General features: G+C 37.6%; 1 protein-coding gene across 7 annotated transcripts in view; it reads right to left on the bottom strand.

Moving 5' to 3' along the window:
- The window catches only part of Not1 (CCR4-NOT transcription complex subunit 1), a 403,150-nt gene that overhangs the window by 256,684 nt on the left and 122,424 nt on the right, over positions 1-24,042 (bottom strand). For 5 of the 7 annotated variants that reach the window (XM_067156230.2, XM_067156233.2, XM_067156234.2 and 2 more), the window contains exon 15: positions 15,301-15,493. In XM_067156230.2, coding sequence (XP_067012331.2) covers positions 15,301-15,493 — 193 coding nt within the window. The remainder of the gene's footprint in view (positions 1-15,300; positions 15,494-24,042) is intronic. The other 2 variants (XM_067156231.2, XM_068229844.1) reach the window with 1 other exon arrangement.

The raw sequence follows: 24,042 nt of genomic DNA, 5'->3' as shown, positions 1-24,042 counted from the left end.
ATCAGCTGATGATGACTGTAAACAGTCGAAACCTGTACTGATGTGAATCTGCTCATAATAAATAGTATTGATAAATGGAACATCTTTCTTGTCTATGTAAGTGTCTTAATCAAATTGAGGTATTGGATTTTTGGACACGATATGTCGACGATGTTTAAATTTTTTAATTTATAAATTGGCCTTTTTTTCATGAACTATTTAAGAAAAGAATAATCATTAGAACATATTCTGTACGGATTATCATACAAGTGTTTCCTTGACAACTGCTTTCAATTGTGGAAAGAATTTTTATAATTTCTCTTAAGTATTTTGCTTTTAATATTGTCAATCTTCTTATGATAATTTTAAGGGCACTTCCTCTAAAACACTGATACTTTGTCATTATATGAATATTTCATCTAAATAGTGTTATGTGGCTGAAGATGTTGATAATATACAAAAAACATGTACCACTTTTAACCAATAAGTTGCCTTAAGCAATTTAGTGTATCGACAAGGTGGAGAATTAAAAATCCTTAGTTGTGAATCGGTTTATGTGCGATACTGACCATGAAGCTCATTTTATGTAATCCAAATGCCAACCAGGCAAGCAAAGAAGCTAACACCTACCTCAACTTAAAGACGAAAATAGCTAAAGTGTCAAAAGATAGTGTTTTTGAAGGAATGCCTTAAAAATAATTTAACACCCAGTTTTCTTGAAAGTGCCCAAAGAAAAACTATATATTCTAATCATCATAAGTTTACTCAAATGAAAGTCAATAAAATATGGTTAAAAAGAGAAATTAAATTTATGTATAAGAGAAAGAAGCATCTTAATGAGAAAATGTACTTCGCACAACTCTCAGCACCACTGAACTTGCTTCCTCTGGAATGGGACTCTTTCCAGAAACATATCAATGAGAAAATGGAGAACACACTTAAAATGAAATAAGAAACTTTGGATAATAAATTATTAAAGTTGAAAAATTTAGCATCTAATAGAGAAGAAAGAAGGTTAGTTCCTAATCTTACATTTGATGATAGTGTTTATCCATCTCCAATTAAAAACTTGTCTAATGTAGAATTTAATGAAGAAGAAACCTCTATTTTAACACATGGGTGATGGGCCCCGAGAAATCTCGTAGTGCGCTCACCAGCGGTAGGTGACGGGCCCCGAGAAATCTCGGTTTTATTCACGACATTGTTTTCGGTCTTCCTGTGACATCTCTTGACCACATCTTGAACTATTTCGGACGTGCACATTGAGTAGAATAAATCGTAGATGTATATCTGCCACTTTTCTTTTATTCACGGCCTCTTTTATTCTTTGATTTAGTTTTGAAACATCGACTTTCTTTCTGCTGGTTCAGTCAATGACAAGATGGAGCGCCTGCGGAATACGGTGTTAGCTGACGACAATATTTTAGAAGAATTATATGCCGACGATCGTTCAAATGGAAATAGTCTAATGTATTAGTGGAAACCGAATGTGAGAGTGATAGTGGAAGTGATATTTAAGCCTCTACAGGCCGTAATTTACCTAGTGTACTTATTTATTCAAGTGATTCTGACGACGACAACGATGTAAACATTAATGATGTGTTAGGAATTGACGCTGAAGATGGTTTCGTGAAGGCAGATCCACTACTACTAGGAGCATTGGAGAGTACCCATACCAACTTTAAAGATAAAATATTGACTGGTTTAATATTTATGTACATTTTTATAATCAAGTGCACCCTAGTACGCTTAGTAGAAAAGTCCGGTCCACAGGGTATGTGACAAGCTCAAGCATCCGGTCAGCAATGTGTTAAGTCAAGGTCCTAATTTCAATTGGCCAAGTTCAAACAAAAATTATGATTTAATCACTACAATAGCAGAAACAGAAACAGCAGTATAGAATCTACCCATAGATATACAGAATGGCTTAAGGTATGAAGCTAAAAAGAAAATTCCTATTTTAGTAAAAGGTTTACAATCACTTCATGGCGCTAGTAAGGCGGTAAATAACTTAATAATCACAAAACCAGATAAAGGAGGAACAGTTGTAGCAATAGATAGAAATGTTTATATTGATAAAACAAACATTTTTTCATATCAATTCGTTTAGTACAACTGATAAAGACCCGACATCACGTATTCAGAGAGATATTTAAAAAACTATTAAAATGCACGTCTTTCTTGTTTAATGAACATGATGTGCAAACTTTAATAAATATGAACCCTAAGACTCCCAACTGCGAGGGCACTGCTGAAATTACATACACAGGGAGAACTGATTAGACCTATCATAAATTTCAAAAATAGGCCCATTTATAAAACTTCTAGGTTTATACATAATTTCTTATCAAGTAAATATGTATTTCATTGTAAAACACCTATCAAAAACTCAGTGGATTTTTGCTATCTAGCTAAAGATTTTAAACTTGGATCATCTCACACGACACGTTCGTTTGACATAAGAAACATGTATACAAACATTCCAATAGAAGATACTATCAGAATCATTAAGAAGAATTTAATGAAGAACAAATTAATAAGAATACCAGAAATTGAAGATTTTATTAATGTTTTAGAATTTGTGTTAAATCAAAATTATTTTACATTTAATAATGAAATTTACCAACAAAAAGGACTAACAATGAGAGCCCCAGCATCAGGAATATTGGTTTATATATATACTTAGACTATTTGGAACACACAAAGAGTATTAATCAAATAGACAGATTGGATTTTTGGACATGATATGTGGACGATGTTTAAATTTTATTGGCCTTTTTGTCAAGAACTTTTTAAGAAAAGAATAATTATTAGAACATATTCTCTATGGATTATTATACAAGTGTTTCCTTGACAACTGCTTTCAATTGTAGAAAAAATTTATATTTCTCTTAAGTATTTTGTTTTTAATATTGTCAATCTTCTTATGTTAATTTTAAGGGCACTTCCTCTAAAACATTGATACTTTGTCATTATATGAATGTTTCATATAAACAGTGTTATGTGGCTGAAGATGTTGATAATATACGAAACATGTACTGCTTTAAACCCACTGAACTGCAATTTATCTTGAAAACAAATATACATTGAATGCGATTTAATCTGGATTAAAATAGAACACTTTTGCTACAGCAAATTAACACACTGAAACAGTTCACATTCTAACAATAGTTCAACACAGTGTGGTAGATCTTAAAACACTCACATACATGCAGTGCCACCTTACACTTATCACATTCATAGCAGGATTCACCCCTGTTCTTTCCCTTGGGATTTTTTCCTCTGCAGTAATAGCAGACCTCGCAAGAAAAGCCACAGTGAGAAGATGAAGAGATTTTGGGAGAAGGAAAAGGCAACGACATCAGCTAAATGAGTTTAATTGCGCTCATTAGTTAGGCATAAGGAAATAATAATAATAATAATAATAATAAATACAAAACTGACAAACCGCATCAATACCTTCTTTCAGCAGAAGGAAAACTACGGGGTTTGGAGAACTGAACTCTGTGGTAGCAAGAAGACTACACCACATATTATTTGGTACATTGTCTGTCTATGTACATTTTCAGTCTTCTAGGTTATGCACACTCCCACCTCCCAGTCTTCATTTTCTTCAATAATGTCATCTAATTCTTCGGAATTACTAATACTAACGTCACTTGAAGGTAATTCAATATCACTTTAATCGGAAAAACCGTTACTGACATAGCTTTCCTCCAAAAAAACGTAATATTCAAGCTTCATCTGCCCAATGTAACTTTACGTACATAGGACAAACCGGATGCAGTTTCAAAACTAAATATTTGGAACACTACAATGTTTCAAAACATAGAAAATATTCCGCTATGAGCAATCATATGAAGGATACCGGCCACAATTGAACAAGACCTTGATATTATAAAACACATCAACAAGAGTAAACTGATGACCGAGTTTTTCTAGACCAGCATTATAACATTAATAGTAATCTAAATGATGTTCTTGACACAAATAGCCCATTAATTGAACAAATCCCTAAATTACTCACAGCCTTCAACATAAATACCAATAATTTCATGAAAATATTTGATTATAAACACGCCAGCAATTTCCCGAACGCAATAGTAGCCACTCCCAAGTCACTGATTCATGCCACACCCCCTCCGCCTACTCTTAATGTCTTCAATGCTCCGCCTACCTCCCCTCTCCTGACTCATTCTCCGCCTTCACAGACACACCCCTACAATACACGTAGCAGTAGAACAACAACTGCCAGATCGTCTCAATCAACCAACAAGGCTAGTCACCTCTCTGTCAACACTAGGGGGTAAGCATTGTTAAACTTCCACCCATTAATAGAATGTTCTCTATGTTTCAAAACTTACATTTATTTTCTTACACATTTCAGTTTTCAACACGCGCAACATTGCGAATTCTCCCACATCTAAGGCTTTATTGAACACCTTATTCGTTGAATCTATGTTAGAAAGCTCACGACTACTATCTATTACAAAGATTATTCTAGAAGGAGACACAACACTTCTATACTGATGCTTCAAGCGCCTTTTGACCTTATCACGCAACCACTTGGGGTTAATAACTCTACTGTAATTCTACGTACCTGATTCTCAATCAACAACGTTCGAAGATTTATTTTTCGAAATTTTAATGAATCCAAGCTTCATTAATATAAAATCATTTGTACAATCCTAATGTATGTCACATCATTATGACTACGTCTCGTTCTGCAAATAACCAACTTGTACTTTTTTAGACAAACACTAGTATTCATTCCATGAACATATAATACCATGACAAGTTCATTATTGAATTTTAGTTGCATTTAAGCATCGCTTTCTCTACAGAGTAGATTTTTATGACTGTTTTATCTTGTATTAAAGCATGTATTATACTTTGAAGAACCCAGTTCAGGGCCCTGACTTAGCTTTAGATTAAGTATGGCTGAAGATGCTTACAAAGCCTAAGCGAAACATGTCCCATTCTAACATATATGTAATATTTGTATCTTAACCTTAAAGATTGTATAGTATTGGAATGGTGGATTTTTAATAAATTTATTTCAAACTTTTACATCTGGTTTGTGGCGTTCAGGTTCTCTTTCAATGACTTTGATGGATTTAAGAAAGCATTCCTAGAAAAATATTGGAACAGCAACGTACAGAACAATCTGAAAACGGAACTTCACACCCGAAAGTACATGTCATCTATGTCTACGAAATATGCTGACTTCTTCGCGAGACAGTTATGTAAACTCAGGGAATTAGACTCACCACCAGCTGAGCAAGAGTTAGTCAAGGGTCATTGTTCGTCAACTACCAGCTGACATGCAACGAATCAATCACCTCTAACATGCAAACAGCTATCCAGGTCGAAGCATTATTAAGACAGCTGGATATGACTTCAAAGGAACTAGCTCGTCATATCCGGAATCCGGAGCCCCAAATTACCACGAACAAAGAGGAGGAACAGACACCAGCCATCCAAGGCAGAACATGGCAACGGAACCCTGAAGGCCGAGATTCGTCTCGTGATCGTTCACCAGCTCGTAGGAACAAAACAATGAGAAGCTGGGGATATTCACGCCGGAACGGCAGGAAAAGACCGTACGCGAATAACCAGAGAAGCTGGAGAAGAAACAAAGATTTCCACCAGTCAAGAGGACAGAGAGATTGGTGAGAAGAAGAGAGATAAAGATATGTCGAAGACTGAGGCGTTATTAAGCAAAATACTAATTATGGGAGATAATTTGGACAATCAACTGTCAACGCAGCATAATGTGTCTCTTTTCGGCACTAGTAATCTTTGGTGAATAATTGCATCCTACTATTGGACCGTGTATTTGCGGCCCAGGGCCGGTAAACTGAGCTGAGACTGGAATTCAACACCATTTGAAATATTGGATGACTAAACTTGGTATCTGGTGGACTTGGCTTATTTTAATGCATGAGCGCTCTGAACTGTTAGCCTATTGGTCATCTATTCAGTCTAAATGTGCCAATTCTTTTCGTCACATAGTTTTCTGTATGGTAGTGCCACTACAGCGTAAAATTGTATGGTGGACAGCTACACAGACATCTACGCCATCTATGAGAGTACATAGCAACGACAGTGTGTTTTGGCGGTCTCTGCCAGAGCGTGTAGCGGTGTTAGACGGTGTCGCGCTGAGAAGTGTAGTGTGTATCATTCGGCTGTTGGAACTGCGGGAGAAGTAGACGCTGACGGCCATGTCTAGCGGCTGTGCTGCTACTAAAATAATTATGACTGAATCGGTAGGTATTGGGTAATTAAGGAGGGTATACCTCACCAAGCGAGGACAAAAATGTGTTTTACTGTATCTTAGTTACATTAGAGTTTATTATGTAAAGTTTTTTTTAAATTTTTACTTGTGAGTGCCGTAGTAATTAGGTGAGACACGAGGAGGTTACCTGGACATAATTGGTCACCATGAATGTACGCCTTTAGGATTTATTACTGTATACAACTTTCTTGGTGTGTGTTACTGTATCCTATGAGTGTATTTATTGTAGTTGAAATTATGTCACTGTTTGGTGATGGCGTTCATACTTGCAGTGTGTGCTGTGTTTAACGGCGAAGTGCATTGTTTGTTCTAGGTAACCGTCAAAATTCTTCGTTGCTTTTTCTAAATTTTGTGTTTCCCTATGGTTTATTATTATTTCTGGTGTATCTGCGTGTTTTCTCTGAGTTTTTTGAAACGTGTGCGGTTTCTATGGTTAAATTTATGATTCACTGCTGTTATTGCTGTGTTTATGTGGTGCACATTATCGTGTTTTCTTTGATGTGATTTTCATATTGTTTTTGTGCATCGTTTCGTGTGTTTCGGCCTCCTGTTACCCGTGTTCCAAGCTAAACACCACCCCCTTTAAAAAAATTATTATTATTATTATTATTATTATTATTATTAGTAGTAGTAGTAGTAGTAGTAGTAAGATATTTCGTAGATTTTATTATTTGCTTGATATGTATAGTTAGGGATTAGGATTGTATATTTCTGCATTACTGCGGGTGGTTTTATTTCATTATTGCTTTATGAGAAGGGGATACCCACATTAATTTCAAAGATGTAGTTCCTTAATAATGTAAATTTTGGGTTTTAATTAAGAGTTTGGCATCCCCAGTGTGGAGCGATCGTAGCTTGGGCCTTATCTTCTCTTCCGATTGTGATTTGCTTATCTTATCTTATCGTTGTGTGACAGCTACGCCACTGAACTTATGCATTATTGTCTCGTCGGGATATGCGCCCGCTGGTGGGTGCCGCTGTGAATATAATTATGAATTGTTTGTGTTATTGAGGCGAGATCGTGTATTTTCTTTCTTGTGGTTGCGGGGCGTGCCTCATTATATTATTTATTTCTGGTTGTGTTTTGTTAATTTCCATGCCTACTATGTTGGGTGATTTCATTCATAATTTATTTGTGTTGATATTATTTTAAATTCTGTGCGGTATGGTGTTTAACAAATTTGTCTGTTGTTGTGTGGGGTTTCAATTTATTGTGATGTGTTGATCTACGTTATATGGGTTTTACGGGGAATGATCCTTCCACTAGAGTGTGTCGGAAGCCCTCTATTAAGTAATTTGTTGTTATTATTAAAATTTTAATTGTTTAAGGATATTTACTAGTAACTTGTTAGGTTTTAAGCAATCCGGTGCACCAGGATTTTCTTTTTAAGTATATGAATTTTATTCATGCCTAAATTATTTATTTTACAAACTCTTATGTATGCTATTTAGATTTTCACTCCTTCATGTTCATTTTATTTACCAGGGGCTAAAGATTTCCTTTATATGATGATATGTAAAAATGATTTTTTTTTAGTACATATAAATGTTGGTGTCATTTGGGTGTATTCCTTCGCAATTCCTAGTGATCCCCACCTCTAACCTTATTTTATAGGTAGGTTCTTGTACTCTTCCTCGTTTCCTTGCTTCCTTATTTTGATTTGAGGTGTTATTTACTGTTTTTGTTTCATTTGCTCCTTTTTTAAAAATTGTCTTGCGTGCTCACTTTCCTATGACGTTCTCTTCAGAACGCCATTCTTCATCATTGTTAGGGGGCGTAGCAAGACCTCAAAAATACAATACAAGAGAAAGAAAGGTGGAGAAGAGCAATCCAGAACGAAGACACCAATCCTGATATTGTGGGGGCAGAGAGCTTACAATACCAAGAGGCGAGATTCAGAGAAAACCAGCAGATCAACTGAGTCAAGGGTGCTATCAAGAAAAAGAAACTATAAAGTCTTTAAAGCGCCATGCCGAAAGACGATATAAAAGAGTTCAAGGAAGGAAATTCCATCAGCCTCTCAGACTAAATGAATATGTGTTATTGAAGAAACCCGCTCTGTCTGAACCGACCAGTAAGGTGGGTGGGGGCGGTAGAATAACACCCACAGTATCCCCTGCCAGTCGTCAGAGGCGACTAAAAGGGGCCTCAGGGGCTCTGAACTTTGGAGCGTGGGTTGGCGGCCACGGGCCCTCAGCTGAGTCCTGGCATTGCTTCCACTTACTTGTGCCAGACTCCTCACTTTAATCTATCCTATCTGACCTCTATTGGTCAACTCTTGTTCTTTTCCGATCTCGACGCTATTAGGTTTGCGAGGGCTAGGGAGTCTTTCATTTTCACACCCTTCGTGGCCCTTGTCTTTCTTTGGCCGATAACTTCATTTTTCAAAGTGTCGGATCCCTTCCATTTTTCTCTCTGATTAGTGTTATATAGAGGATGGTTGCCTAGTTGTACTTCCTCTTAAAACAATAATCACCACCACCACCAGTAAGGTCTATGCTAAGTTGCACCGTTGTTTGTGGGACCCTACAAAATTATCAAAGTGTTTGGCAACAATTCCTACAAAATCCAGAGTTTGGACAAATCCTACGAAGCGGTCCACAACGCAGCTAATTTAAGGGTATATCGAACCCCTAAACAGTACATTAACACCAAAGTAATCATCTTCCTTAAGAGAAACTGCCCACTGAGGGAGCATCGAAACTTATGGAACAACCTGTGTGGAAGTCCTAGTCTACCATATGCAACGATCGGAACCCAGAACTCCAAGTTTCGTGAAGACCAGACAGCTGTTATGAACTCAAAATTACTACCTTAATGCAATCTGTGTTACAAATTTTCGGGAACAATATTAAATGGATATTCTTATTTAATAATTTCCTCTACTAAAAAAATTATTCTCCAACCAAGGGAGAAATGTCCCGGTCAAATTTTGTCAACAATAAGGTTAAAGTTACAGGCCAGCATTAAGAAGATTTTATTATTTATCAAGGGCTAGATTCTGTCACCAGCGAGCTGTATTCCATGTGCATAAGCTGGATTTTACCAGTTCTGAATATAGCAAGTATTGAGCCACACCTTGATTGAGAGAAAAGGGGAAGACACCTGACGAACAGGTTTCCCGAGCCTAGCAGCGCGCGTGCCCAGCAAGCTAGTACAGTCTACAGAATTCCAGAACAGTTGTAGCCAATAAAAGGAGATACTGGTGAACCAACAATCGTCATGTAAAATAACACACCCCCGAGCCGGAAAGTATAAAACTTTGTGCGCACTTTAAATCATTCTCTTTCTTGCTTGCTGCTTGCTTATTTGCTGACTTACGAAGTTGCTTATTTGCTCACCACATGGACAGCCGTGATCTGTGAACACTCTCAGTCTTTTTTTTGGAGGGGTGGGGGGTAGAATAGTGGAGAGTCCCACGGCAAAAACTATGCTCTTTTACTAATCTGTTTTCTAGGAGTACCCGATGAGTCAGAAAATCTCAATTCACTCCACTGGCAGCGGAAAAATCTATCTGACTTGGAGGCAATTTTTTCCTCCAAGCCAGAGGAGAAACCCCCTCTTCACTGCTAATTTGGAATAAAATGAATATAGAATTTAGTAAAAGTGAAGAGGAAGAAGCTCTTTTTAAGAAACTGCTCTTTTCAGGGTTGAATTTTGAGTTGTTTAGTGAATTGTGGTGCTAGAATCTGGAATATACCTAAATTGTAATTCTAGACCAGGTCATAATACTACTACTACTACTACTACTACTAAGTGATCCTCTGCCTTAAGAGTGCACACTGCTCATTCAAAACAGCGCATCAGAGTAGGGATCGAATAGCTGGAATACTATGATGAACCAGTGAATTACGTACCAGCAGTATGGTATTAGCAAATGTATGAGCCAGAGGAAAGACATGCTAAAGAAGAAAGTTTTCTTAGTCCCCGGCTATTTCCCGCCAATATTCAGTCAGGCTGTTATATTCGGTACGCAGCAGTAATTCCATCTATCGAAGTTGAGAGGCAGCATAAGAGACAAAGAACATCACCACAAACAATGGTCAATGCAATGTTATTGTTGATCAATGTTAAGCGCTTTCAGTATTGTAGGCCTTCACATTTAGTTTCCTCCCGACTCTGAAATACCGCTCTTATCATAGTCGGTACGGTATAGGACTAATAACATAGGTATTTAAAAATTAAATTTTTGGTGCCTTCCCCTAAACTACCATTTCGTCCATGGTGAATAAAATTGTTTATATCTTAAACTGTAGTTTCTTATTCCCCGACTCTCATTAAATTCTGTTAACCCATTTTCTCGTGGCTCGGCGTTGATATGGACTTGGCAACAAAAATACAAATTCATGAATATCTGTGTTATCAAAGCCGGTACGGTAACAATGTATGACATAAATGATCGAAAATTTAATTATATATAACTTTAGTTATTTACTCTTTATCGATAGGACACTAATAACATAAATATCTGAGAATTCAAATTTAGGCCTTCCCCTAAACTACCATTTCACTCAGCGTGAGTAAAATTACTTATAGCCTAGATTGTAGTGGCTCATCCCCCGACTTCACATACCGATTTCCATTAAATTCTTTTCAGCCACGCGCGCGCGCGCGCACACGCACGCACGCACGCACGCACGCACGCACGCACGCACACACACACACACACACACACACACACACACACACACACACACACACACACAAAATTACAGAAAAGTAAAAAGAGCATTTCCTTGTTACTATGGACATGATCGATACTATGTGACCGGTTTTGTGTTATTATTTTTTGCCACCAAAAGTAACTATGCTCCAGGTGTCGGCACGGAGATGGGTTCGGGCCATACCCGATGCGTGAGTTGGTGGGGCTCGTACGTGGGCCATGAGTTCATATCGTCCTGTTTATTATATATTTACATTGTACACATTACTACGTCGTGTCTGCGAGCTTACTTATTGCCAGGCGAGTCATTCATCGTGTGTTTGGAATGTGCTTTGAATGAGGTTATTGACCCTATTGTTACCCGATATCGACAATGCCTGAATGTTCGTGTGTATGTGTGAGAGTCAGTTAGGGGTTTAAGAGATGACGTATCGGTCAGTTAATTTACATTCCTTTTCTTATATCCCTGTGTACTTGGTTTTCACTTCGGGTACGGGGTTTATTATTTTATCTTTGTCTACGTTATGACCGTTTTGCTTGTTCATGTGGCCGCCATTATTGTTTTATTTTCATTCGGGTGATGCGCACGGCTGTTTGTTTTCTTTGCCTTTCGTGTTACTCTTTGGTACGGAGATGTTCCATCCCCGGTCATTCCGATACCTGCATACCTTCATATCTACCTTTTATTTTGCTCTACTACGTGATGTTTTGTGATCTTTTGTCCTTGCAATGGTCATTGTTGTTGTGGCTGTAATGATGGTGGAGCCTTGATTAATGCTTGGTAAATATTAAGCGAATTACTTCACGGAAAGAAAGGACCAAAATAAATCCGTGAGAATTGTTTTGCTTTTAAAATGTTTCAATGTGATGTGATAATTTATTCAAGTGGTGAACACGTTGTAATTTATTGTTCATCTCAATGTTTGAGGTGTGTCGTTCTCGATGACTTACGATTCTAGCTTCGATTAAGCTGAAGGACAAATGTACGTATCCCTTCAATACTTTATTATTTAATTTTCATTGGTGGCTTCGTTTATTCTATTTCTTTCTGATATGTTTATATAAATAAACCCTCTATTGGAATTTCATTACATTTATTTAGTTACTTCCTTGTTATGCATTATTAATGAGGGCCATCTTCAGTTCGGGGCCGTTATCTGCCTTATCCAGATCGGGATCCACGCCCTCGAATCTTCCGTCGTGTTTTATGTATTCCGTCATGTATCATCAGCGAGGGAGGGGTATGGTACAACTTGCACGGAAAATACCCAAGAACCTTAAAACATCGGGGCTTATTGAACCTTCCTATGACGAGGGGAGAAAGTCTCTCGCTTCCATCTGCATTACAACACAGTACAGCGACTCCATCCCTGAACGATTCACCGCCATGGCACTTCTCTCGAAATTCAGAAATGCCAACCCTTGCCGCATCACAAAGTATTTTAAGACACATTAATTCATGCAACCACCTTGATTCTCAGTTTAAAACTTTCGCATGTCAATGAAAACACCTATTTCCAAAATGTATCCAACAAGGTGCATTTACATCATTCAAATAGTGCACTTGGATAAAACAATGGCAAACATAACCTCATGCAGTGAAAAAAAAAAAAAAAAAAAAAAAAAAAAAAAAACCCACCATTCAAAGATTAGAACAAATTATGCTGGCTCCCCTGTGTAAATGCTTTATCTTTTGGATTACTGTTCTGTTTGCATTTTTAGATGACTTGTACATTCACGAAAAGTACCGAACACCCTTAAAACATCATGGCTAATCGAATTCTCCTATGACGAGGGAAGGAAGTCTCTCGCTTCTGTGTGCATTGCAACATAGTATAGTGACCCCCACCCTCGTACGATTTCCCAGCTGGCACTTCTCTCCTCTAAAACCAAGTCTGTCTGGGCTCAGCTTTAAAAAAAATCTTGTTTCAACGGCACTGACAATATTGTTCAGTGCGTACGAATATGAGCCACGCTTTTTCGCCAACTGTTGGCATCACCAGTGTTTGTGGATTCTGCTTCTCCACACACTGCCTGCTCCGTGATATTGTGGCGCTCCTTAAAACACTGAATACAAAAGAAATATGATTTCACTAGAACTTAGCAAATATGAAGCACAATGCAGACACACTGAAGTCAGTGAAAGTGCGGAAAGCTACCCCTTCATGTTCTGGAAGGCACTTTTTTTCATGGAATTTTGAATTTAAATTACTCTGTAAAATACTATTTTCTGAATTAAAGTCTGATGATTGTTGTTGGTGTATATTTTGTTTTGGGAATAAATTCTTGTAGTGAAACTTATGGTGAATCTTTTATTGGTGGAGTAAGGAAAAAACTAGCATACTACCAAATTTATTTTCAGAGTTAAACAGTAGCAGGTAAGATAATGAAGCACGTTTGGAGCCTCATCAGCCTGATGACTGTCGTGTTCGGAGAAGGAATTTTCATTCATGCTCTACAGAGTCAATGATTCCTGTAAATGTTTTGCTGGTGTCTTGGAAATAACTGACCCATTTTTCAGCATATTTACTTGTAAAGAGAATCTGTCATCAATTTGAAGTCCACAATTATCTGCAATTTGCTTTTACGAACACAACATTTTGTTGTACATTACACAGCAATAAGTTACTCTTGGATGTTATATTATTGAATGAAATTTAAAACATTGGTCATATGGAGGGCCATTAAGAGGCCTATACTGACTACAGGTCTTAATCAAATTAGCAGTAACATTTCTGGCCTTGTTGGTAAAATAACAGTTAGTTGGCAACCTCAGCATGTCAATGTGGAGCTCACCATGGCCACAGACAGTTGAAGCCACAGACAGCTGACACTGACATCATGTTACCCCTATTCAGCATGGTAGGAGGTATAGTGGTCTTGTTTATAAGCCATATAAAGATAATCCCCACTAATTTTATGGGGAGTATATGACAACTGTGGGTGACGAAAGGTGATAATGTATGAACAGGATGAGTAGTAGTGGTAGTCATTATTTTTTAAGGTGAAGTACAAATATACAATAAACTTCAATCGAAAAGAATCTGTTCCTTCAAGGAATGGGGTATAGGCAAAAGATAGGGAAGGGTTGCAAAGGGTGTGAAAATGAAAAACTTCCTAGATCTGACAAATCTAACACAACTGGGGTTGGAAGAGAACAAGAGTTACCAAGGGAGGTCAGATAAGATAAATGTTAAGAGACTGGCAGAAGCGGAAACCATGCCATACTCAGTTACGGGACACACATTTTCCAAATCATGCTCAATCGTATAGCATAACCTGAGAAAATCTCTGTTGAATATTCATTTCAAAAATTCAAAATAAAAATTTAATGACTTGCAACTGTATACTGTAGGTTTGCATCATCATTCCAAGTGCACGGGCTTCAAACAACAGGCAAACAAAAGCTGTAAAAGTGTTCACAATTGTATGTGTGTTCGTAGTTATTTCAGATGTAGTCTTTAGTTTTTTTTTTTTTTTTTTAAGTCACTGAATAACCTCCTCCAATTAACAAGTCACCATAATATTTAAAAAGAAATGACATAAGGATATTACAGAAGTAATTATACGGAAGTCATCCTTAATCTCCTCACAGCAAGTAGGCTGAGTAATAATTGAACAAAACCTACACCATAAAAGCAAGCAAAGTAAATATTAAATGCAACAAAAAAATTTGAAACACCATAAAAGCATGCAAAGAAAATATGAAATGCAACAAATCATTTGGAAGACAGTAAGTACACTAGAAGTATTTATCAATACATTTAGAGGCCGACAATCTAGATGTTAGGCCCGTTCAAACTCCAAGCATCATCATCATCATCATCATCATCATCATCATCAATACATTTGAATACCTGTGTATATTGCAATACAGCCACTGTATTGCAAGCAAACCTACAAACATTAGGTATTCCAATCCTCATCCACACCCAAGTTCAATAACTTGCGCTTGATTTTTCTGTCAAAGTCAAACCCTATCCTTTTAAATTTATTAATTCTGAGGAAACTACAACTTCAAATGGCTCTCCTTTTTTTCTTCTCTTTTTCAACATACCTTTTTCTCTATCACAAGGAAATAATGGAAAATTAATTAGCTGGGCAAGCCACAGAGAGTCCATGCTACATCCGTTAGAACATTATATTTATTTTGTTTGTATTAATATCCTCTTGTTGCTTTATGCATTCAAAAGTAAATACAAATGAAAATGAATTATTCTTTGCAAATAAAGTTTACTACTTCATACTAAAACAAATTTAGCATCACATTTTAAATGGACAGGATTTCCTACAACTGCAGAAACCAACAAGCAACCTAAAAGCTACAGAAGGTAACTGAATATGTTCACAATACAGTACCTCGATTAGATGAGCTGGAAATTCATTAAAGTGCTGAATGGCTGCTACATGTTCACAATATTTGTGATAGTCCTTTAGCCGAGATTTAAATCGATCCAACGCTGCTATTCCAAAATAATACATTTTGCTTCCATTTGCTTTCCTCAGGGCATCCAGAACAAACCGCAGAGCCAGACCAAGAGCCATGTAACTGCTAGAAGAAAAGCCAAATGCAATATACCAGTATCACCAGCAGATATCAACAAACAATAGGCAATAAAATATTTTAAAATCACATTGGTGAATTAAAGGAAAAATAATGAACACATATTTTCTGCAGCTGAACAAAACACTGACTGATTGACAGATTACATTGCTATAAATATGGGTACTGGAAAACAGCTGTGAATTCTGTATTGGCGCAGGCTTCCACGGCTGCTCTGACAAGCTTTAGTGCTAGTCAGGATATTAATCCTCTTAGTGCCAAGCCATTTCCTGAAATTCTAGCGAAATATACCACACCATTTTGAAAGGTACAGCTGTCTATTAGAAACATATTCATAATAAATTGATTTTGAAAGATGAATGCATCATCCATGCAGTATTTCACAAATAATGTTTTAATAATGAATGCTTTTAAAAGAAAATAAAGTTTCCAAATTATTTTTAAATTGCCATCAATTTGGTAAAACTGTTAGCACCCCACAGCCATTTGTCTCATCTCAGAAATGCACGTGTCATACTGAATGAATCTAAGAACACAGGTGAAATCTACACTCAATTCCTAACAAAGCAAGATTACTATCATTTTTAAAATATTTAACTACAACGATCCCAGAGAGTGATATTAAAGAATATGCACTCTCCTTTTCTCTTTCTGAGTATCATGTTCTCCAGTCTATCATATCAGGGCTTAAATATTAAGTTATTGCACATTTTTTTTGTAGTACATATATACATTTCAACTGTCATCATCATCATCATCATCACCTCTTCACTCCAGCAAGCCGGGTGTGGTTGTGTATGAGCCTCCTCCAGTTTGTCTTGTCCATCCACAGATGTTCATATCTGCGACGCTGCTACTTTACATCTCTGATTTGAAGGTCTCTGAAAATTTGCTTCCCCCAAACATCACGAGGTCTTCCTCTTGGTCTCTCTTTCAGAAACATCACGGTCAAAGTATGCTCGAGGATTCGTATGGGGAACCATTCTTTACACGTGACCATACAATTGCAGTCTCTTCACTCTGAGGCTCTCTTTCCCATCCAAGCTGTTGTCAGAAATCCACATTCCTTACTTTATCCATTTGTGTTTTTTGTAGACAAGAATGGAGGAACTTCATTTCTGTAGTTTGAAGATGACACTTTGTTTATCCAGTAAGTGTTAACGCTTTCAGACAATACATCAATATAGGTACCAGATACCTTTTGTACTGTACCGGGAGGTACACCTCAACGCCGCGCATTTAAATCTAGTGCCTAAAAGAACTCCTCTACTGGTGAAACAGTGAATTTGAAACTATACCTACTTAAAATTTGACTCAGAAGATGTCACCACTAAAATCTGATGTAATTTTGTTATTGTGAAGTTTCCTGAACTGACTGTATTTCTACTTGTTTTGTTTGCCATTCATCAAGAAGTTTGGACATTCTTCCACAGATGACACTACTAAAAACTATGATCATGCAACCTGGTGCGAAGTGAAAGAACTTTTGATTTAAAGAAGTTTTGTATTCATAAGGTTTTTTTTACTCATTGATGTTTATTTATTTTTGGGTTGGCAATATTTCTCTTTTATTTCCACCAGTTTTGAATCCAACCAATTAATAATTCCTGTAATTAATTTTCTACCAATCACAGTCTTCTTCGATTTTGAGTGTAACTTTTAAATTGACCAATAAAAATGAGAGGGTGTGGCTAGTTTAATTTTGAATGGTCTCAAACTTTCCCCGAGGGTTTATAAACTGTGGCTCTTCACATCTCTTGGCCAATTGATCGTCATCCTACGGAGTGTGTGTGTCAAAACAGGAAGCCTCTTTCATCTGGCAGCAGTACATCGCCAAGGTAATGGCTACATAACATCTTTTTTTCTTGCTAACTCCGCAGTTTAACCCAAGGGAAAGGTCCGAATCTTTAACTATGTAACCAAATTTTTAAAAATGCAAATCTTCTTTCTGCTAATGTAAAAACGTCGTAAAAACTTTAACTGTAAACCGGAGACGGAGAGTGATGTACCCTTTCGAGCTCCCCTTCATCTTGGTTTGAGGTGCCACGTTTTGTTTCTGCAATGTATTAAAGTTATTTCCATCCGTGCTACCTCAGTAGTTTGGGAATAGGCCCTGTTTCCTCGGCCCAGCGCCCTATAGGTTAAATTTTTTTTTTTTAAGCTCAGTCTTCGACTCCATTCAAATTGTACTCGGGCTGTTTATTTAACCTGTTCTTTTCACTAAGGCCCTGTAGGTTGGGTACTAGATACCTCTGTGTAATAAGATTTCTATTTGTAAATAGTGCCTTGAAAGGCCAGAGATTATTAGAGTTTCATGCTATGTTGCCTTGAGTAGGCTTGGAAAACTGAGAGCACGTTAGCTCTTTTTCAAGTGTTGTAAAAGTGCCTCTGGAAGGCTGATATTGTAATTTAGGGAGCAAGTGCTCCATGTATTAGGAGATTTCTGCCCTTGAGTAAATTTGCGATCTTTATAAATTTGAGCGTGTAGCTCAAGAAATGTAAAGGTAGGGGCTTAAAGCCCAAGGTGTTAAGGTTCTGAATCTTGGATTTTTTACCAATCTTGTTTAATGTTTGCTACTTGTAAAAAATGTCAAATTTTGATGTTTGAAAATATAACCGTAAGTTTAAGTTTTAAATTCTATTCTTGACATTGTAGTTAGACCCATTCATCCCGGCACCTTCTTTAACCTCATTCTGCTCCACGGGTAACCCCGGAACATGTACAATCTTGGAAATCAATGGAAATGGTTCATCCCAAAGTATTTGACGTACAGTGTGATAGAATGTGGAAGATTTCCAAATTCTGTTGCTAATCTCTTAATGCCCTGGTTTTTTTGATGACGTAATGGTATAGGGTGAGATGGAAGCAGAAGTACAATAAATAAAATGCAAATTTCTGAATATCTCCATTATTAGAACTAGTACAATGAAATGTACGACATATAAAATCTCTTAAGTTTCTGCAGGGGACACCAAAAATGAACGTGTTAAGCGAGAAAACATACTAGTGAATATGTGAATAAAAACTATCCAATAAGGATACAGAAATATTAGATACAATTTTTTCCAGCGTGAAGGCATTTTACGTTGTGTATTGACGGGCACAATGGAAAATATATCTACTATTTCTCAAGATGAGAGGAAAGTATTAAAAGGTGTGAAAAACACGAGCTGTGGCTTATAAAATAACAAGTGCAATGAATGGTGTGAAAAACACCAAACAACAAATATGAAGAACAAATATAAAAACATATGCATGGGGGCCAATAAAAATATCCCAGTATTATTGCAGATCACACACTCTTTCTAAAACAAATGTTAGTGGAAGCCTTTTATTTCGGAGCAGTGGGTTATAAAACATTTTCTGGTCACACTCTTAGACAATGAATTGGAGGTTATACTCGGCCATGTGCGACAGAATGACTTTGGCTGCCATTTTGCAAAACTTCGGCCGAGTTGAATCGATTGAATCAAAACTCAAAAATGTGAGTTCAACATTCGCGACCTCTGTGTGCTTAAAGATGCAGATGCCAGTCCACTTTCTGAAAGATTTTAATCTTGTCTTCGTTAGAAAGGAATTTCACTTTTACCATATCCATACCTAGGCTTTCACAAGACAAATATTCACCACACCAGTCAATTTCAGACGATTATGTTCCTAATCCAGATATAAGCACCATATCACGCAACAAATATTTGCTACACTTCACTGTACCATTCAACACAAAATACATTTCTACCTACTGAATGGAATGCGAAATACATGCACAAATAGACTCACTGTGTTATTCAGCAATCCTGCTGTTAACCGGCAAACAAAGGCGATAGATCTTACCCAAGTTGGAAATCACGTGTTTCACAAGGGATAACAAATAAAATTTTCAAGGCTAGGAAAAAATGTGAACGTACTAAGCGGTAGTAGCGAAAGTTTGGGATGCGGTAAGCAAGGTATTTTTATGTATGTATGTTCAGTCTTCAGCCCTAAGGCTGGCTGGATCCTCAACAGCTCTGCCATCAGCTGTCATAGATGGCCTAGGCATCACTGAAGAGGCATACTAAGGAAATGAGGAGTGAGGTAGTTTCCCGTAGCTTTCCTCACCGAGCCAGAAGTTGCTATTACATATAAGTCTGCCGAGGCCACTGAAATGCATGCACCAACCAACCCTATGAGCAACATTTTCACACCATTCATAGCAGGGACGGGCTGCAGAAAGAATGGCATTACCAGCATCACTCATACCTCAGTTACTTTCATATTGTCAAAGCCAAGTATATGACAGAGACAGATCTATGAAAGTAACAAAATTACTCTAGCCCATAGCAGAAGACATAGTGCATTGTAAACACTAGGTCCTGCCAGCAAAGGCATAGATTTAATATGATGAGAATCGGGACTTCGAATTTATGCCGTGCTACACGGGAAAACGTGTTAATGAGGAACACACTAACGAGGTTTCACTGTAATAATCATCATCACATGCCCCAGCTTTTGTGTGTTGGCATTTTAATATGAAGCTGAACCATATCGCCATATGCTTCATATATTTAAAAATAAACATTGAGAGACTTTACTTATCATTGCGTGTGCCGTACTACCTTTCATAATATTACGTACTGTTTTATTTTAAGTGACTCACAATTTCTACCCCCATCATCAATTTATATTTCATCTTATACCGATCCAGAGTTCACTTATTCTTTTTTATATGCATTGTTTTTCTTGTTTTTTATGTTTTGAACGGCTGACGACAACCTGGACTAGGGTCGAAACCGGTCCCATTTCTAATCACTATTAAATAAGAATGTAATCACTACATTCCTTTCTTTTATGTATTGAATAGGTTGAACCTCTTTTTCAATTATTTAATTTTTAACGTATGCTTCATATGCATAATTTTAATCATTAAATAACACTGTAGGCTCATTGTGCAATATGGCTTTGTGTGGGAGTCTGTTGGAAGACTGTTAGATACCGGACCGCACCAGCACAAAGGGAGCAGCCAGTACAGAGCTTCATACAACAATTTCTTTTTAAATTTGAATGTTGTTGCTGGGAACCGCTACCACACTCTTTGTCCAGCAGGATTCGAACTCAGCCAATCATGAGCTAGGAGGAGGGCTCTGCGAGCTACCGAACCGTGATAGCAGGATAACCAACTTTCTAAAAGCATGTTTGAACCACTATTATTTATGGAAATAATCTGTCATTGTGCCGATATTCCATAGTTCTGATGTGTCCAGAAAGACAAGTGTAATTTTTCTGATGCCTGAAGATATAATTGGTGCCTACTTAAGGCCAAGGTGTATATTTCGCATTATCAATGGCTTCTCATTGAAACGGAACCAGCCGCTCAACTGACATTCTAATTTATCAAAGGGGACTCCCCGTCTTTGAATGCGAGTCGTCGAGTCTTTATAACCACGAGTTGCGGGTGAGCGTCACCTACCTCTTAGTCTAAATCTCGTGCCGGTTGGTCGATCGCTCGCCGAGACCATAATTAGCAGAGGACGCTTTGTTCTCATGTCTTGAGAACAGACCTAGTGTTACTTATTCGAGACAAGTACAATTATAACTGTGTTTATCTGTGGCACAATGTATGTGCAGTGTTTGTAATTCGATCAGGGAGTGATATCAGTATGAGCATAATAAGAAAGTTACCTCTATCAGTATCGGTCATTAAAGTAACGCCAAGTGCGGGATTGGCGCATAATTATCTGACGCTATAAGGACAATAAATAAACGGTGTCTTTGGGTGCCGCCTATAACCTGGCAGAAAATTCACGTCAAGGTATTTAAAAGACTATAACGCTTCGCGTGCGCAATCGCGAGAACGTTCGTATCTGTAAAATGTTGCAGTGCCGCGCCAAGGACTGATTGCGCTTTGGCCGAGATGCCCTTAAATTAATGGTGAGCAGAACAGACTAATTTTCACTTGCAGTTTGTAGTCAATTAACGGCCAAGCATTAAGGGCGCGATCTTGAACACGTGTGTTATTAGCGGTGAAGAAGTGCCTAAATCCACTGATTTTCATGAGCAACATCAACCAGAACTATGGAGGCAGCGCCAAGGGTCGATGGAGTGACTTCCCACATCCTGGAGGTTGACGTGATGATGGCCTAAGTTCGTGGCGACACTGTGGCCATGTAATCATCACGAGTGCTGAGTCCAACGCAAGCTAAGCTTTCATGTCATTTTTTAGCATGCCTGAGGTGATAGTTACACACTAGTTTAGATCTGCTGTAAATAACTATTTTAAAGTTAATTTTCAGCCAGATGGCACAGATGTTTTTAATTCAATTTAAATGTGTCATGTGCTGATGCATGGTTTTTATTTTTTCTTTATAATTTTTCAGTTAGATGGGTTTAAGGGTATGCCAGTGTAGTTATAGGAGTGTTTGTGTATTTTTAGTGTATGCCATTGTGTGGTAATTATGCAAGTTCTTGTCATTATTTACATAGGCTACACGCCTGTAGTCACGTATGGGAAATCAATTGACAGTTAATAGATTCTATTTTATATTATTGTTTTAATCATGCATTGGAATTTCAGATGTGGTCCTGAAGCAGAATCGAGGAGAAACTCAACGTTGTTTAGTTAGAGTCGTTATATACTAGGAAAGCAGGACTAACGGGCCTGACAAACAGTTGACTGGCCAAATAAGACGCCAAAAGAGCACGTAAAGATAGATAAATTCTAACCTGGAGCTGGTAAAATATAAGCCGTGAGAAATCATGAGTATAGTTATGTGTAATTTAGGAGATGCTAGACTGAAACAATTGAAGGAGGCTAGAATTGCTGGAGTCACGACGTGAGGAGGGTCGAGAACCCGTATACTGCCAAATGCATGGCCCGAGTTGGTCTCAGGATTTGATGGAATCTGATGTGTACACTCATATGAAAGAGGCTGAAGCCCTTAGTGACGTGTAATTGTTTATGTCTGTGAATTGAGATCGCAGGTTATTTTATGTACGAAGCAGTAATAGAACTGCGAGTGTTGTGGAATTACCCCTGTCTTTGAATGAAAGTTAGAAGGTAGCGACTAGCGCCCTTTTCATGACAAGTTGAACGTACCAGCCCAAGGCCATTTCTTTGAAGAGTGTTAGATGGACCATTATCCGGGTTCTCCCTTGACAATTAGGAATTCTTACAGGTCTCAGCTGTTTGTGACAGTGAAAGTATCCCGGAATAGATATGCCTTGTGTCTTACTTCTGGACGCAAGCCATGTGCCTTCCTGCTTTGGGAGATCCCAATGACCACATGTGAAGAATTTGTGCATATTCATGTTCTTATTTTACAGGTCCCATATGTGATATTTTACTTATACGTGTTTTCAAGTCTCTCTGGTTTGATTGGTGATTGTGTGAGATTTTGATGACTGATTTCGTTTGTTTTCTTTCTTTGATATATGTGTTGATGTAATCAGTGTCGTATTAGATTAATTTGTGTGTTTAATTAGCTCGACAGCTAAGTAGAGGTCGCTGGATATTTATGCCAGTCAATTTTCGTGTGGACGGTCGCACTTTAGAGCCTATGTAGTTATAAGTGTGCAACAAGGACTAACGGTGCAGTTGAATTGTTTAATTTTTTAATTATGTAGATATGTATATATTGGATCGATTACTAGTGTGATTAACTATCCACCGTGGGCATATAAGGACACTTATCCAAGCGCATCCCAATGGGATTATGACATAGATGCGAAGTTTGCGTAGACTTCATTTGAAATAATGTAATCATCCAAAGTCACTCCCAAGTCGTGTGTTCCTTTATTAGGGCCAAGTCCCATGTGTATAAATTTTGTGTAAATAATATGGACATGTGAGCGGCACATATTTCTTTACTTTATTTGCCATCAGGCTTTATGTTTGTTATTTTGAGATGTTGGTGAGTGATATTAATGTCTTAGATTAATAAATCCATTTTACCCGATTTCTTTCTCTTATTCACAAGATTTATGTACCTGTATTCTTCTCAATGTACGTACCGTATTTACCTCATGGAGAGGTTAGATTAATTAGCTTTGCCCATTTGATTTTTGAACGGAAACTACGCGCTCTTGCGCGACTAGCCCGGGATATTTTGAAGACAGGTACGCTACAAAGCTATCTGACCGTCCCTTAGTCAATTTCGACACTCCGTTTTACTCCAAACCTACCAGATAGCAAAGTAAACCGAATCTCTCTTGGGCGATTATGGCTGAATTTTAATGAATTTTGTCGGGTAAGCACCACATGTGTCACCAGAGATCTTTAACATGCCAGCATCATACGAAATGGAGTATCGAATGGACTTTTGTCCACCCTTCAAAAGTCCAACTACCCATGCCAGGTTTGAACCTGCAATCTTGGGATCCGTAGACTGACATTCTACCACAGATCCACAGAGGGAGCTATGAGATATAAATGACTGGAAAACAGATTCTTTATAATTATTGTTATTTACATTATTTTAGTTGGAAGTAATATTTCTGGAGCTATTTGGAAGTTTGTGAACACCCAACATACTGGGACCGAATAGTTCCTTCTCTTCGGTAC

This window comes from Anabrus simplex, chromosome 12 (genome assembly GCF_040414725.1).
Source record: "Anabrus simplex isolate iqAnaSimp1 chromosome 12, ASM4041472v1, whole genome shotgun sequence".
Lineage (NCBI taxonomy): Eukaryota > Metazoa > Arthropoda > Insecta > Orthoptera > Tettigoniidae > Anabrus > Anabrus simplex.
The sequence above is the reverse complement of the archived record's forward strand: the minus strand, read 5'-3'. Positions and strand labels throughout refer to the sequence as shown.